General features: G+C 32.0%; 3 protein-coding genes across 3 annotated transcripts; all 3 read left to right on the top strand.

Moving 5' to 3' along the window:
* On the top strand, positions 1–3,854 carry LOC123911189 (transcription elongation factor SPT4 homolog 2-like). Its single transcript, XM_045962564.1, has 6 exons — positions 1–157; positions 965–1,071; positions 1,168–1,259; positions 1,354–1,409; positions 1,704–1,765; positions 3,553–3,854. The coding sequence occupies exons 2-6, from the start codon at positions 982–984 to the stop codon at positions 3,598–3,600; spliced, it is 348 nt and encodes a 115-aa protein (XP_045818520.1). The 5' UTR covers positions 1–157; positions 965–981; the 3' UTR covers positions 3,601–3,854.
* A 2,839-nt stretch (positions 3,855–6,693) lies between these two features.
* On the top strand, positions 6,694–8,257 carry LOC123911188. The gene is made up of 2 exons (XM_045962563.1): positions 6,694–6,848; positions 7,601–8,257. The coding sequence occupies exon 2, from the start codon at positions 7,654–7,656 to the stop codon at positions 8,083–8,085; it is 432 nt and encodes a 143-aa protein (XP_045818519.1). The 5' UTR covers positions 6,694–6,848; positions 7,601–7,653; the 3' UTR covers positions 8,086–8,257.
* Positions 8,258–10,846: 2,589 nt separating this feature from the next.
* On the top strand, positions 10,847–14,178 carry LOC123911187 (membrane-associated progesterone-binding protein 4). The gene is made up of 8 exons (XM_045962562.1): positions 10,847–11,102; positions 11,250–11,326; positions 11,645–11,716; positions 11,836–11,873; positions 12,515–12,558; positions 12,718–12,764; positions 13,214–13,388; positions 13,898–14,178. The coding sequence occupies exons 1-8, from the start codon at positions 10,998–11,000 to the stop codon at positions 14,063–14,065; spliced, it is 726 nt and encodes a 241-aa protein (XP_045818518.1). The 5' UTR covers positions 10,847–10,997; the 3' UTR covers positions 14,066–14,178.
* Positions 14,179–15,270: the final 1,092 nt, after the last annotated feature.

The following is a 15,270-nucleotide window of genomic DNA, read 5'->3' as shown; positions in this document are numbered from 1 at the left end:
TTATAAATAAACTCTTTTTAGAAAAAGAAACAGAAAACATAAAAACAACTCTCGGCAAAATCAGAAGTCAAGAGGTCACACCTTCGCCGGAGCGCTCGCAGCAACCTCATCGGAGCTCGATTTCTTCATCCGTCATACTCTCAAAAAGCATTTGCAGGTAATTAAGTGATATAACCCTTGTTAGATTTTCTCTTCCGGTAACGAACAAGTATATAGAAAAGGTTTTCTTTCGTTTCACTAGAAAATCACAACACTAGGTAAATCATGGTACTCATGTTTGTTTTCATCATCATAATAGGAACATGTTGATTCAACTTATTTCACTTACTATCATGTAATTTAACAACGTTAATTAACTAGACATAACATGATTGTTGATGGTTGACATTGGTAGGTTAACTTTTTCACAAACCCTTAAAATTGCTTAAAGACTGTGAAACACAGACAATACTCGGATTAGGCGTGTCCCAGTGTTGGACACATGTCAGTGTTATGATTGATTACATTGAATTATGTTATTTTCTCAATTTATTATGTTGTTGACGTGTCAGTGTCCATATCCGTGTTTGTGCTTCATAGCCTAAAGATGATTAATGAAAAACTTAAAATTTATTGGAAATTTTCTCACTATAATAAGGTTTTTAGTTATTTCATAACTAATAGTTATTTCATAGTGTTGGACATGTGTCAGTGTTATGATTGATTACATTGAATTATGTTATTTTCTCAATTTATTATGTTGTTGACGTGTCAGTGTCCATATCCGTGATGATTAATGAAAAACTTAAAATTTATTGGAAATTTTCTCACTATAATAAGGTTTTTAGTTATTTCATAACTAGCTATCAGTTTAAGCCACTAGGTTTGGTCTAGTGGTGAGGGAGTTGGGTAGTATGCATGAGGTCTTAGGTTCGATCCTCATTGCCAACATTGTAAACCAAAAACTAACTACCAGTTCAAACAGTGTGAGCTGAAACAAAAATGGCAACTGCACCTGCTCAAATTCCTACAAGCTTTGGACATGAATTGAGGGCCTGTCTTCGTTGCCGCCTTGTCAAAACCTACGATCAGGTCTTATAATGCTCTTCAGAACATCTCATCATTCCTATTTTATTTTTATGATTTTTAGTATAAATATATAAATTATTACTGTTTTTCGACTCGCAGTTTAGAGAGTCAGGGTGTGAGAACTGCCCATTTTTACAGATGGAAGAAGAACAAGATCGTGCTGTTGAATGCACTACCCCCAATTTTAATGGGTATGCCTTTGTTTTATATTTTTTCATCAAAACCCTAATCACCTTTCAAATTTCTTAATGTCCTTATTTTTCTTCGATTCGATTTTTCCCACAGGGTCATTTCAGTAATGGATCCAACTCGAAGCTGGGCTGCCCGCTGGTTGCGCATTGGTATATTAATTTATCTTCTGTTTCACTTATTATTATAATTGTGTTTTGACTTGTGTCTCAGTTTTCTTTCCCTTCACAATATTCTTATTATGACAACATTACTTTGTAATGTGCTATATCATTATCATTATGATATTTTTTATGAAGTTTATCTTCAATTTTCACTTTTCTCTTTCAACTGCAAAGGCTTGTTTAACTTATTTTAAACATAAAAAAAAATTCTGTGTAAATTGTAGATTGAAATGTCGTACAAAGTTAAGGTGTGGAAATTTAGGTTCTTCTTAATATGTGCAGGAAAATTTGTTCCTGGTGTTTACACTCTTGCTGTCTCAGAGGCTCTTTCAGAAGAGATGCAGGTTTGCATTTTTCTATTTGTGTGATATAGATTCAGACATATATTTTACTATTATTTTTGAAACAGAGATTTTGTTTTTGTTAATACATAGTTGGCTCTATTCTAGTATAGGATTGATAAATAATCATTCGGCTAGTGTATCCAGCCACATTATTTGATTCAGTACTATAAAACGACCTATTTTGCTTCACTGTTATGATTTTTGTGGGTATTTTTCTTGGTAATTATTAGACGGACCACAAGTAAGATAGTGGGTTATCCATTTTCCTCTCTTCCCCCAGGCAACCAAGATGGTAAGTTGAAGTGATGAAAAGTTGATTTAGTTTTAATTGCACTGTTCGTTCTCTCCAACTGAGGAATGATTTTGAAAGTCTTCTAGTTGGTAACTTAAAACTCCATGAAACTCCATATTAGATATTGGCTGTGTTAAGTGTATAATGCGTAGAACGGATTGTGACCCTTAAGTGATTTTTGGTTTATTTGGTTGGGGGTAAATACACATTTCAATTATCTCTCCAGGGTTGTCATTGGATAGTTCATATGACTTAGTTTTGGTGTTTAACTCATACCTTTTCAAGGGATTGGAAAGTGCTGTTGTCTAAATACCGCTCTAGGTATTTAAGTCATGATAAACCTAGCGTCACCATTAGAAGACTGCTAACTTATTGCAATGATAGGATTTTGAGTTTTATAGCAGCAGTCACCCTAGACTTGAATAGTATGTCATTTATCAACTTCAGTTTTGTCTATGTGTCATTGTCTTTTTATTATGCTGTTAGATTGATGGTGATTGTGTCTAGACCCTACTTGACTATTAAAACTTGTTGGATAATTTTTAATTCGCAAGTAAATACATAAATTTTTTTCCATTATCTCCACTTTAGCAACTATCCCACTGCTCACTGCTAACATCTGTGGTATCCGGGAAAAAGTCTTCAATTTTCTTTCAATTTATATTATATGCTAAAATGGTAGGATTTTGTATTTTATAGCTGCAATCACCTTAGACTTGGCTGTATTCTAGCCTCCATAGCTCAGTCACAATCACATTCTCATCTCCAAAAGTTACACCACCCTTTAAAAAACCATAATTTCACTCCATTTTTTTTCCGGATTTCCCCCTAAGTTGTGCCGATATCCATTAGTATAACTGGGTTGGATATTAAATATATGGAAGTTTAATGATTGTATTTTGCAAAGGTGCTGAAAATTTTAATTTTAAAATCCAAATTACTGTTAGAGCCGTTCTGAACTCAGGCTGAGTTCTGAAACACTGTTGACTTGTGCGTCAGGACTTTCAACAAATGCTAAAGTTGCAGGTTCCTGCTGCTGCTGTTGTTTCTGAGCTTTGTTTTTGTAATGCCGGGTCTGGTTTTTTTGGCATCTTCAGCTGGGTTTCCTTTGTTTTTTCTGGGGGTTGGTATCGGTTGTTTGGTTCTTTAGTGGTTGTTTGGCTTTTGCTTTTCTTGTTTTGCTGCCTTCTAGTTTGCTGAGTTTGTATCTGTTTTTTTTCTCACTCTTAGGCACTTCTTGTGCTTGGGTTTGAGATGTGTTTCGATCAATATAATTTGCCGTTCAAAAGATAAAAATGCTAAAGTAGTTTTAATGTTTGGCAACTAAAATGCGGTTATGTTTGCAATGAATTGTTTGTTCAAGCTGCCCTAATGCACATAAAACATCATATTTTTGCCTTTATATTGTATCATCTTATTTTACAGGTTACACTGAATTGCAGTTTTATGTTGAACTTTATTTATTTTATTGTTTATACTTTATGCCCCTTTGCAGGCTATTTGTGAAGATAAGCATGTGCAATATATGCCTCCCAGACGTTAGTGAAACAAGTAATTGTTGGCTTTGTGACATCTCTAACATGGTTGGAACTGAGTCTGTAATGTATTGATGTGGATTTTATTGCTAGTTTTGTTCAAAAATGCATTCTTGAAATGCTTTGTTAAAATTCTCTAAACAGATATTAATTAGTGTGTACATTAGAAGAGGTCATGTATCTAGTATGATACAGGCTTCCTTTTGAACGATGTGTTGTTGGCCAAAACAATTTATCAAACTACTATAATTTGCACGGTGAATTACCAAGCTGCGCGTCCTTTTGAAATAGAAGTTAACAATTATTCTGATACAGTATACATTGAATTAGTGTTTATGAGAAGGAGACCGATTAAAACTGAGCTTAAGAATCTTGTTTGTTGACCCAGATATCTCATTTCTTTTCAGAGCTACATCTATTTTGCATAGTTCATGAAATGACTTAAATCTAGTTAAAATAATTTCAAAATTCAAAAGGTTACAAATTTGCAGCTAAACTGAAGTTCATGAATTACAAGATTAAAAAAAATTCTTCCAATATTCAATAATTTTTTTTTGCTTAGTGCATTTGTCCGTGTGTACGTGTCAAATTAAATAAATTATATAATTAATTTAAGTAAAGTTTAAGATAATTAAGTTTAAACTCTTTCACAGAGATTATAATAATTAAATCTATTTGGTGTGAACTTTATAAATACTAGAAGATGCAGAAAGATGGGAATGAATAATCAAGAAAGTTTTTTTTGAACAAGAATAATCAAGAAAGTTTGTATTTAGCTTAAAAATAGCTTTTATATTGCTTTCTTTTTCTACAATTCAACTTAACACAATCTCACATTCTCATTCCTTTCTGCACTTATCATTTTCACTTTTTCACTCTTCGCCAAATAACCCAACTCCAGACGCCGGTGTGGCCTATCACGTACCTCTCAATGCAAGATGTCCAATGGAAGAAGTAGCTCTCGTCGTCCCCGAAACGTGTGTGCTTAAGACGATTAAAAGGGCAAGGAGAAAACTAAGAGATTTTTAAGAATAAACTTTCATAATAGTAATGGCACATGCATCACCACCACCTTGAGAAACACCAAAGTTAGCAAAAATAGTGATAATAACATGCTCCTTCATGTTAAACAGTCCAGAATTCAACTTAAAAGCCTACCCTATAAAATTATACTCCTTCGTCGGAAGTGTTGCAGCCATGACCTTCTTTGAATTACAATAAGGAGCATATGTTGTCGGTTTCAGGGACAATGAGAGCTACTTCTTCGCTAGGACAATTGTTAGGAGGTACATTATTTGCTGCATCGACGTCTGGAGTTGGATTATTTGGCGCCATTGGAGAGTGAAAAACTGAAAATGATAAAGATAAGTGCAAAGAGAGAGTGAGAATTTGAGATTGCATGCGGTTGAATTGTAATATCTCCATGCAAATTTAGCAATCGCCACTCTCTTCTAGATAACTCCAACTTTGGTTTTTGGTATCACTTTTGGGGCATGTTTATTGGTGAAGAGGACTGAGTTAACTTCAGCCACACTCATCTTTTCTCTTGCAGCAGGGATTGCACAGGGCACTAATATTATTTTTTTGCTTAGTGTGTTTGTCCGCAAGTGCGAACATTTTTGTTTCGAATTGGTCGGGGGCTCTTTTGCCTTGGAAAATTATAAAGTTACCTCATGAAGAGTTAGCTGCACCCACAAATGATATAAATACTACTGTGGCATTAACGTGTTAAAATAAATAAATTGTATAATTAATATAAGTAAAGTTTAAGACAAGTTTAGACTGTTAAGATCTTGCAAAATCTATTTGACGAACTAAAGAGTGCTATTTATAGGCCAAGTGACCAAAGAGTGTCAAGAGCAATCAATATATCAAAACTTATATTTAATTTTATTTTTGGTAGATTCAATTCACCTTGTACTTTCATTTGTATTATAGATTTCAATTATTTTATTCATTTGTACTTTCATTTTCTTCATGAATTACAAGATTAAAAAAAATTCTTCCAAGATTCCAACTTCAACAAGTTCCAAAAGCTACTTTCTTGATATGTCCCATTCTTGTTCTCTCTAATGATCAAAACAACACAAACTAATTTGATCCTTCTGCTTTGTCAGCAAGATCAGATATGATGTAAACAAGCAATCATATTTAGTTTTTGAATCTAAACATGATAAAATTTATTGTTGAATTCACTTTTATATAAATGTGTCTAAATATAAATTATTTTATATTCAACTCACTCTTATGTAAAATTAATTTTTATCACCGTATAATCAAACAAACATGCAAAACTTACTCAATCAGGTATTTTTTCGGTGAATTCGACTTATGAGTTCCTTCACTCTCGCGAAGTTGTTGTGGCTATTGATGAAAATGTAGTGAAAGCTTTACAACAATTATGGTTAAATGATGTTCCATCCAAAGTAAACATTTTTGGATGGAGGTTATTATTATCAAGACTTCCAACTCGAATGGCCTTGGCAAGAAAATCTATCCTTGTTAATCCGCATGAGCAATGTTGCATTTTTTGTTTTGAAGAACAAGAGGAATTATCTCATGTGCTCTTTAATTGCTTTTTTTCTCAAAAGTTGTGGAAGCGAATTTTTAAATGGATGAATGTGGATTTCATCTCTTTTGATGACGGGTGGAAACATTTTTCCTCTTTTGGAGCTTTATTGAAAAATAAGAAATATGAAAAAGCTCGTCGCGTTATTTGGTTGGCCACCACTTGGTGTATATGGCGTGTGCGTAACAATGTGGTTTTTAGAGGAGAAACTATTAATTGGAAAGCCTTAGAAGACAAGATTATTTATATTTCATGATTTTGGTTTATAGGTAAAATAGCTAGTAAGTCTTCTTGTGTTTTTTCAGATTGGTGTAAGGATCTTAGGATCCATTAAAATACATTATTAGCATGTAATGGTTGCTATAAGAATTGTAAGGGTTGTGTACCCTTGTACTCCTTATAGTTTAATTTTTGCTTATAAAAAAAAAAAAAAAAAAAAAAAAAAACATGCAAAACTGTATTTATCGTTTTCTTCAAAATAATAAAAAAGAAAAGAAAAGTGGGGTTTGGAAAGAAAAGAGTAAATGTCGGGTGCTAATAGTAAATATATAAAAGGTTTGAATATTTATAGATAAACCTGAGTACCCAGAAGAAGAAAGGGGTTTATCGTTTTACAATAGGAACGAAAGAAAAATCTCTGATTTCATTGCAATTGCAACTACAATCTTTCACTTTTGTTTTGAAAAGGTAAAGTTTCCAACTTTAATTACTTACTTCCAAATGGGTGTTCATGGCAACTCTTGCTATTCCATTTATTACTCGTTCATGAATTGGGCTATCAACAAACCCTAATTACATTGCTAGTGTTTCTTTTACAATTTTATTCTGTGTACTTTGGTGTCTTAAGATTTATTAAGATTTCAACTTTATAATATTGTAGTTGGAAAATTAGCTTCTCATGATTTCAAGATAGGAAGTTGGAAAATTTAATTTAGATTTTCTATTATCATATTGTAGTCAATAATAGATAGGAACATTTGGAAGAAAAATCATCTGTTTATATAATAATTTTGATTTATCAGCTACATTAGGAAGGACCTAATGGACGCCAGATTATCTTTAGTAAAAATACATGTATGCTTGATTACTGTCAAACAAAATTGAGTTTGCCTCGTCCTCGTGAGCTTAGCTCAGTTACTAGGGACATTGCATTATATATGTAGGGGCCGGGGTTTGAACCCCGGACACCCCACTTATTCACTTTAAAGGTGGAATTTCTAGCCACTAGGCTACTTAACCAAAAAAAGTTAGTTTGCCTCCAAACTTCAGTTTAACTAAAAATAAAGGTAGCTTCAACCATAACTTGCTTTTGACATTCATATAGAAACATACTAATCAGCTTATCTGCACATAATTGGCAAAAGATTGTACTTGTAGGAATTGAGGAGGTAATTTTGTTGGTTTCTTATGACGTCTATGAATTTCTTAACATCTTGCAGATTTGTGATATTCAGCAAGCGAAACGCTTTTTTTAGTATAAAAAGTTAACAGCATGGCAAGCTTGTTGACAACATCAACCTTCAGTTATTCTCCTGTCAACAGTGGTCCAAGAGGACTCAGAAAGTCGAGGAACTCTTCTATTTCTATACAAGGGCATTGCGTAAAAGCAATGAAATCCTTGGAAGAATTGTACAATGTGAAGGTTGAAAGAAAAGTTTCACCTGAAAAACTAGCTCAGCTTGGAGTTTCAAAATGGTCAGTTTGGAAGACTGGAAAATCAAAGTTTCCATGGGATTGGCAGGTAGACCAACTCGTGTACATAGAAGAAGGTGAAGTGAGAGTTGTTCCTGAAGGGAGCAAGCGTTTCATGCAATTTGTTGCAGGAGACTTAATCAGGTATCCAAAGTGGTTTGAGGCTGATCTCTGGTTCAATGGCCCGTATCAAGAACGTTATTCTTTCCGAGCATATGGTGATGACAATTGATGCTGCTGCATGATGATGATCATGTAAAAGTAATGTGTGCATCTTGTTTAGTTGTTATGTGTTATCAAATAGTTGTGTTTTGTAGTTTTCTGATACTAAATGTACTGCCAATATACATATTTGGTACTTATGAGATGATTTTCCACCCTTTATAACAAATGTTCATTCTGAATGCTTCTGTAGCAGTTTTTCTGGTAAGTGAGCTCAGAAAGGTTAAATAATATATGAAACGGTGTGATGAAAAGCACCAAAATCTCGGAATGTCGTTGCAGGTCCGTCTATAACAATTGATCCATTGTGACAATCCATTCATCCTAAAACAGACAAATAGACAATGATAGCGAGAAGAAAGGTAGCCGAAGGAAAGGCGTCCTTTTTGTGTCGCTGCATATATTCTGAAAGACTAGAATTCTAAAGAAGTATGACATTACTTTTGGTGTTTATTCTTTTGAATTAAGAGAAAGCAGAAAACAAGGTTCTTGCAGGTCTGCGCAAAATCACGAAAAAAAACCAAGATATCAGAAGTCAGAGTCACTCCCTCACCTTCTCTAAGCTCTAGCATGATCATCTCTGAGTCCCGTTACTGTATCTTTGCCGGAGAAAGCTTTTGTCATACATTGAAGTCTTAAAGACAATTTGGGGTAAGAACATTAGGAGATAGAATCCTTTGTTGGATTTTGTTTCCTGTGAACTAAGAAAGATATAAAAGGTTGTCTTATTTCAGTAGAAAATAAGAACACTATTTTTGTTTATCATTGAACATATTTCACTTACTATGATGCAATTTAATAACGTGAACTACTCATAACATGATTGTAGTAAATTGTTGATGGATGTAATTGCTAGGTTAACTTTTGCATGAACCATAAAATTGCTTGAAGATAATTGAAACTTAATTTCTTAGCAGTTTGCTTTGCTAATAGTTATATGAAAAATTAATTTTTATCTTTTGCAAAGGTGTTGAAAATTTTAATTTTAAAATCTAAATTACTGTTAGGGAAGCTCTGAACTCAGAGTGAGTTGGTACTTTCAATAAATGGTTAAGATAGTGATTAGCAACTAAAATGGGGTTATTTTTGTAATGAATTGTTTGTTCCATTATGAAGTATAAAAAAGTTAGTCTCACTAATTTTTTTATTTTTTATAAAGGCCATAAGAGTAAAAGATTGTCGTGTCATTTACGGCATCCCAACTATGGTGATACCTCCAAGAAACCACCTAAAAAAAATACCCTAGTGAAGTATATGAAACTAAAATAAAATATTAATGATACAAAGAACTTTGAGGGGACTAGACCAAAACCTAAGGTGTAAAAGTCACTCTACCTCATTAAAAACCTAATCAATGAAAATTCAATGTGATAAAATCTTGATGAAGGGAAAAAGAGACAGAGATGAAATAAAGATTCACACATTAAACAATAACATCAACAAAATCTATATAAAGGTAAACCTATCATGTTGTGATAGAAATCATTCCAAATAGAGCTAGTTAGGCAACAGAGCTAAAATGCGATATACAAGGTGTCCCTTACCAATTAACTGAGCTAAACTCATTGTAATTTTACTTTATTAATAACATATACATAAAAATATGAGCAAAATAAAAATATGAATCGATGCATAAAAATAGAAACAAAAAATAGATTATAGAAAGTTTAGTAAAAAATAGAAACAATAAAAAGATTATGTGTGCGTTTGAACCTACTTTTTTAAGACTTAAAAACTACTTTAAAAATAAAGTTGAAAATAAAAACTTTAAATTTAAAGTTGTTTGGTATTTATTATTTTTTCCAACTTAATTATCAGTTTTAAGTTAAACCTGTTTGGTAAAATATTTTTATAAAACTTTTAATATTTTAATACAAATTTATCATAAATAATAGGCTTATGAAATTCATGTTTTTTTAATAAAAAAATACTTATTATATTAGAGAAGTGATTTTTAAAAAATAATTATCTTAATAATAACAAACTTAAAAAGTGATGTAAACAATATTTAGATAAATATCGAAAAAAAGATAATAATAAAAAGACAAAAAAGATGATCACAGATAATTATACTAATAACAAACTTAAAACAAGAAAATAACAACTAATAATAACAACTTAAAAAAGATAATTATGATAATTCTTTTTTTTAGTCACTTATATTGTGTTTTCTTCGTTAAAAAAAAAAAACACTTCGAAATTTTATCAAAATTGTATTTGATTTGATCCTACTTTTCTTTAAAAGAAGTAGAAAATAAGTACGGTCAAACACACATCTATGCATAAAAATAGGAATAAAATAAAACCAATAAAAAGATTGTAGAAAGTTTAATCAATAAAAAAAATAGAAAAAATATAGAAAGAATAAGATGAATGCACAAGATATGTGTTTTTTTACGAAAACGAGACATATATTTATCACAAATTATTAAATTAAATTTATTACGTAAATTTTTGTTTTATAATAAATTTATTAACTCTTTTATATCTAAACAAATATAAATTTTAATAACTAGAACATACTATTAATTTAAATTTATTTAAAAATATATACAGAATAATAGCGTTAATATAACAAACTTTTAAATATTTTATCCTAAATATATTTTTACATTAAAATAATGATAAATTTAAATATCTAATAAAAATGAATAGATGTGGTATGTAACTAAAAAATTACACGTGCATAAAAATTAATCTGTTTGAGTAAAGTAAATTAAATAGAACTAACTACTTTTTTTTAAGGAGTGTGAAGTTAAGTACAGTATGTTTTTTGTAGATCAGATTGGGTGAGTATAAATAAGTTGTTCCAACCAAGAAAGAACCAAATCATCACCGTAACTTAGTTGAAGCTGTTGTTGGAAACGTGAGTACTGTACATGTGTATGTGTCTGTCTCTAACTGAAAAAACAAAACCAAGCGATGTGGTTAAAGACATTAGCAACCTCTCATCTTTCTAGGATCGCAGTTTTGGTCCTTTTCATTGCTTTTCTTCTCAGATTTTACATCAACAACACTTCACAACAGGTCCCTCTTTCAAACCCCACAATTCTTTTTTATTATTAAATTCAAATCATGGGTTTTCATATTTTCATTCTAATGCTTCAATTAAGTGATTAAAGATCTTTTTTTTTTCATTAAGTCAATGATGTTGACTTTGAATTCTGTGTTTAGAGATTGTTCAGTACTCAAGAGCTTTCATTGTTCAATGGAACTGATCAAGGGTTGCCAATCCTTTTAGGAATTCTTGGGTATAATTTCTCTCTTTCTATGTTCTCTATCAAATACAATCTAAATTTATAATTTGCAAATTTTTCCATTGGAAAGCAATGTCACAGTTGCAATTTAGTATATTTTTTGGTATTAACCCTCTGGTTCTGAGGGGAAGTGAGCCCCAGTAATCCAGAATTCGGCCGCGAAGGGCCAAGAATTAATCCCACCAGGAATTGAAATGAGGTTCTCCGGAATAATTCGTCCTAGGGGGACTCATTAACCACTTGAGCCAATTACTTGGTTGTCGTAGTTGCGATTTTTGTTAACTCTAATGTGTGTGTATTTATTTTTTATAGATCTGTTTTTGATGTAACCAAGGGAAAAACACATTATGGTTTAGGAGGAGGTTACAATCACTTTGCTGGAAGGTATGCTCTTTAACTCTTTCCTTCTCCATCCATGTTTTTGTTTTGTTTATATTCATAATCCAATGAGATATATCATCCATTTGAACTATGTTTTTTTGGCGGGGGTATGGTGATTTCAGGGATGCTTCTCGCGCGTTTGTCTCCGGAAATTTCACAGGTGAAATAGTTATTTCTCTAGGTTGAATTTCATTTTAAATGGATGAAACTTTATTAAGTTTTTTCATTATTATGATTTTTATTCCGTTATTTCTAATGTTCTTTTGTGTTTAATGACCTAGAAAGTGAGATTTTTAGCTTGGTTTTTCACCTTTTTTCATAGTCATTCATTCTACGAAATTTAAACATTAGAAGACAATGATAAAAAAAACTGATTAATTTGGTTTTGATTTTGCAAAGTCTGATCAGATCTACTTTGTTGGTGGTGTTTCAATTTTATTTGTTTCAAATTTATATAATGCAGTAGACAAAATTGAACGAATATCTATGATTACCTCGATGTTTAAATTGCAATTGGTACAATGGTTTGATGATATAATAAGAAATACTAGATAACTAAATGGAAGCAACATATGTGCTTGAAGACTATGGCAGCCTTTGTTTTTATTCTCAGCTTCCGATTTAATCATGGACTTTCTCATCGAAAGGCACCGTCTTGTATAAATGTTGTTTTGAATGTTATATTATACACTATGGTTATACGAAATATTTGCCTGATATTGCTGCTCCTAGAAACAATTAATTACAACAATATAGTATGTATTTTTAATTCTTTATATTCCTTTTTTGCTGATCATGCAGGAGATGGTCTCACTGATTCGTTGCGCAATCTATCTAGCACTGAGGTTGTAATTGTTGTTTGCTCATTTTTTCTTAACTTTGCTTTCTTAGATTCCCAAAATTTCTTTTCTACTGGTGCATTTTAATTTAAAATATATCTCTAGTTCCTACAATAACTTCTAATAATATTGATTTTTCATAATCTGGATTCTTTCTGCATGCAGGTCAAGAGTGTCGTTGATTGGCGGGATTTCTATTTAAGATCTTACAAGTGAGTCATATTTCCTTCGATCTGTTACTTTGTTTTAACTTTTAAGTATCTGATTAAAGCTATGCCTGCTTTGGAAGGATAGGATAATAGCTTACCTTCTTATGTTACATTAATTATGTCGGCTTTATCATAGGATAATAAATCACTAAACAAGTCTGTTCCACATCGGCTTTTGCACTGTTGTGTTTCTATTCATGAAATTTTTGTTATCTCCGGAGTGTGTTGGCGTTGTCCTAGTTGTCCGCCAGTCCAAATAGGGTAGTCTGAAATATAGAGTTTTCTCGAGTGACAATTTGTAATCATTTTTTTTTTTAATAATTGAATTGATGCATGTTTATAGCTGATTAGGTAATGAAAATTTATTAGATTTTCGCTGAATCAGTTCAGTTCCCTTTATGACAGCATATTGCCTGAATGTTTTACTTGAATACTTATTGTTATTTATGTAGGTATGTTGGCAAGTTGGTTGGTCGATACTACGATAGCCAAGGGAATCCTACAAAATATTTGAAAGGGGTTGAAGCAAAGGCTGCAAGAGGTGCTCAGCTTCTAGAACAACAGAAGATTGAAGAGGCTAAGCAACCTTCATGCAGTTCAAGGTGGAGTCAAGATGAGGGCGGTGAGGTATACACTATCGTCATTATTCTTAACCCTCTTTTCTTTATTTTATTCACCAATGTTATTTCTCCCAATAACAACTACATGTATGATACATGAAGTTTAGGATGGTTGCGAATCATGGTTATTCATATTAATTTTTTATGGATAAATTGGTATCATATCACTTTTTAAGTCACTCAATTTTTTACAATTAAACTACATTGTTTAGCTACTCAAGATAATGTGGAAATCTTTTGCAAACTATGAAACACGGACACAAACACGGACATCAGATACACGAGCAGAAAGTCTGGCTGTGTGCGAAGGACTGACACATCGACGCCAATAATAATTTGAAAAATGACATAATTCAATGTAATCATAAATGTCAGTGTCGTGCTAGTGTAATGCCTAATCCGATGAGTGTCTGTGCTTCACATGTTGCAAATGAAATTCTCAACATATTTTATATTTAGCAAGTTCAACCTACCTGCATTAGTGTAGATTATGACAGGTTTACATGTTTTGGTCAGGTATGGTGTGACGTCGGCTACCCTAGGTTGGTTCAGAGACCATTAGAAATTGCTTTGACGGGGAAGATGAGTAAGCGTTGCGCTTGCTTTGAAGAGTCTCAGTTAGACCAACCTGGTTTAGAGGTATATGAAGGTTGTGACTATCATGCTAACAGGTGCAAAGCTTAAACAGGAATCTAACACCAATAGTCTATACTTTTTGTAGTCTATACATGTGTGTTTTGAATATGTATATTAAAGCTTAATTTAATGAATGTGGTAATTGAGGTGTTTGTTTGTTACTTGTAATTTAGCAATTACTCTGTTATTTTTTTGTGAACTCGCATGCCGGCTCTTATTGAGTCTATTTTTTGACGAATTGCCGGACTCAAAATTTGGGCGCCTCTCCCAACATATTTGAACTATGTTGGTTGCATTATGTTACGAATAATCACCTTTCTTAATCGCAAAAACTGAATTTTTGTTGCGTGTTTTTACTGCACTGGTATACAACTATAGCCTACTCACACCAAGTCATTTACTTTTGTAGTGACAAATGTGTAATGCACCCATGTCATGGTTGTAAAATTGCAACTCAAATCTTGAATTGTGAAACTAATTTTTGAAATGTCAATATTGCACTGGACTGAATTGAATTGTCAAGATTTGGAAATTAACAAAACAACTTGATCATAAGTCTCAAATCAAAATATGTTATATGTCAAGTTATTTAACAGAACAAAGGTATGGTCAAATAAGGCTGCAAATATTCCGATTAAGTGATTTTTCAAAAGTTATAGAGTATAACTCTTAGAAAATTACAGTGGTGATTTGTTGCGATTTTGACATACCTATCATGATTCAAATAATGCACGAAGTGATTTTGTAAATTCCTTGATTCAAGAGAAGATTGGACTGGAATTAAAAAGCATTGGGACCAATTAGCATGCAGAGATGAATTGTACTTGAATAGAAAATAGTTTGAAGATGTAACCAAAAAAAAAATAGTTTCAAGATTGGATGTTTCCATTAATCGGTTAGAATAGTCGAAGAATCCTTCCAATGTTTGAATTGTCAAGATTGAAATTGTTGAATAATCCCTCCAATATTTGGAATTCATTCACAAATCACAGCTATAAAATTTGATTTCATTTACAAATCTATTTGTGTTTAAATTTGTTTAAAAAGGCAGACTTGATTTACAGCCATATATATAAGCATTAAACTAATAACTAACTGCCATTATAGCTCTCCCATGAGTGACTCATAAGATTGTAACAAAGGACAAATCTTGATCACATAAGCTACACAGTTGTTTTCCAAACCTTCATTCCCAGGAACCTACCAGTCATTATTCATCTTATTATAACTTAAATTTATTCTGCTTCAAAATC

The sequence above is a fragment of the Trifolium pratense genome, linkage group LG2 (assembly GCF_020283565.1).
Source record: "Trifolium pratense cultivar HEN17-A07 linkage group LG2, ARS_RC_1.1, whole genome shotgun sequence".
In the NCBI taxonomy this organism is placed as follows: domain Eukaryota; kingdom Viridiplantae; phylum Streptophyta; class Magnoliopsida; order Fabales; family Fabaceae; genus Trifolium; species Trifolium pratense.
Note: the sequence above shows the minus strand (reverse complement) of the source record. Positions and strands in the feature narration are given on the sequence as shown.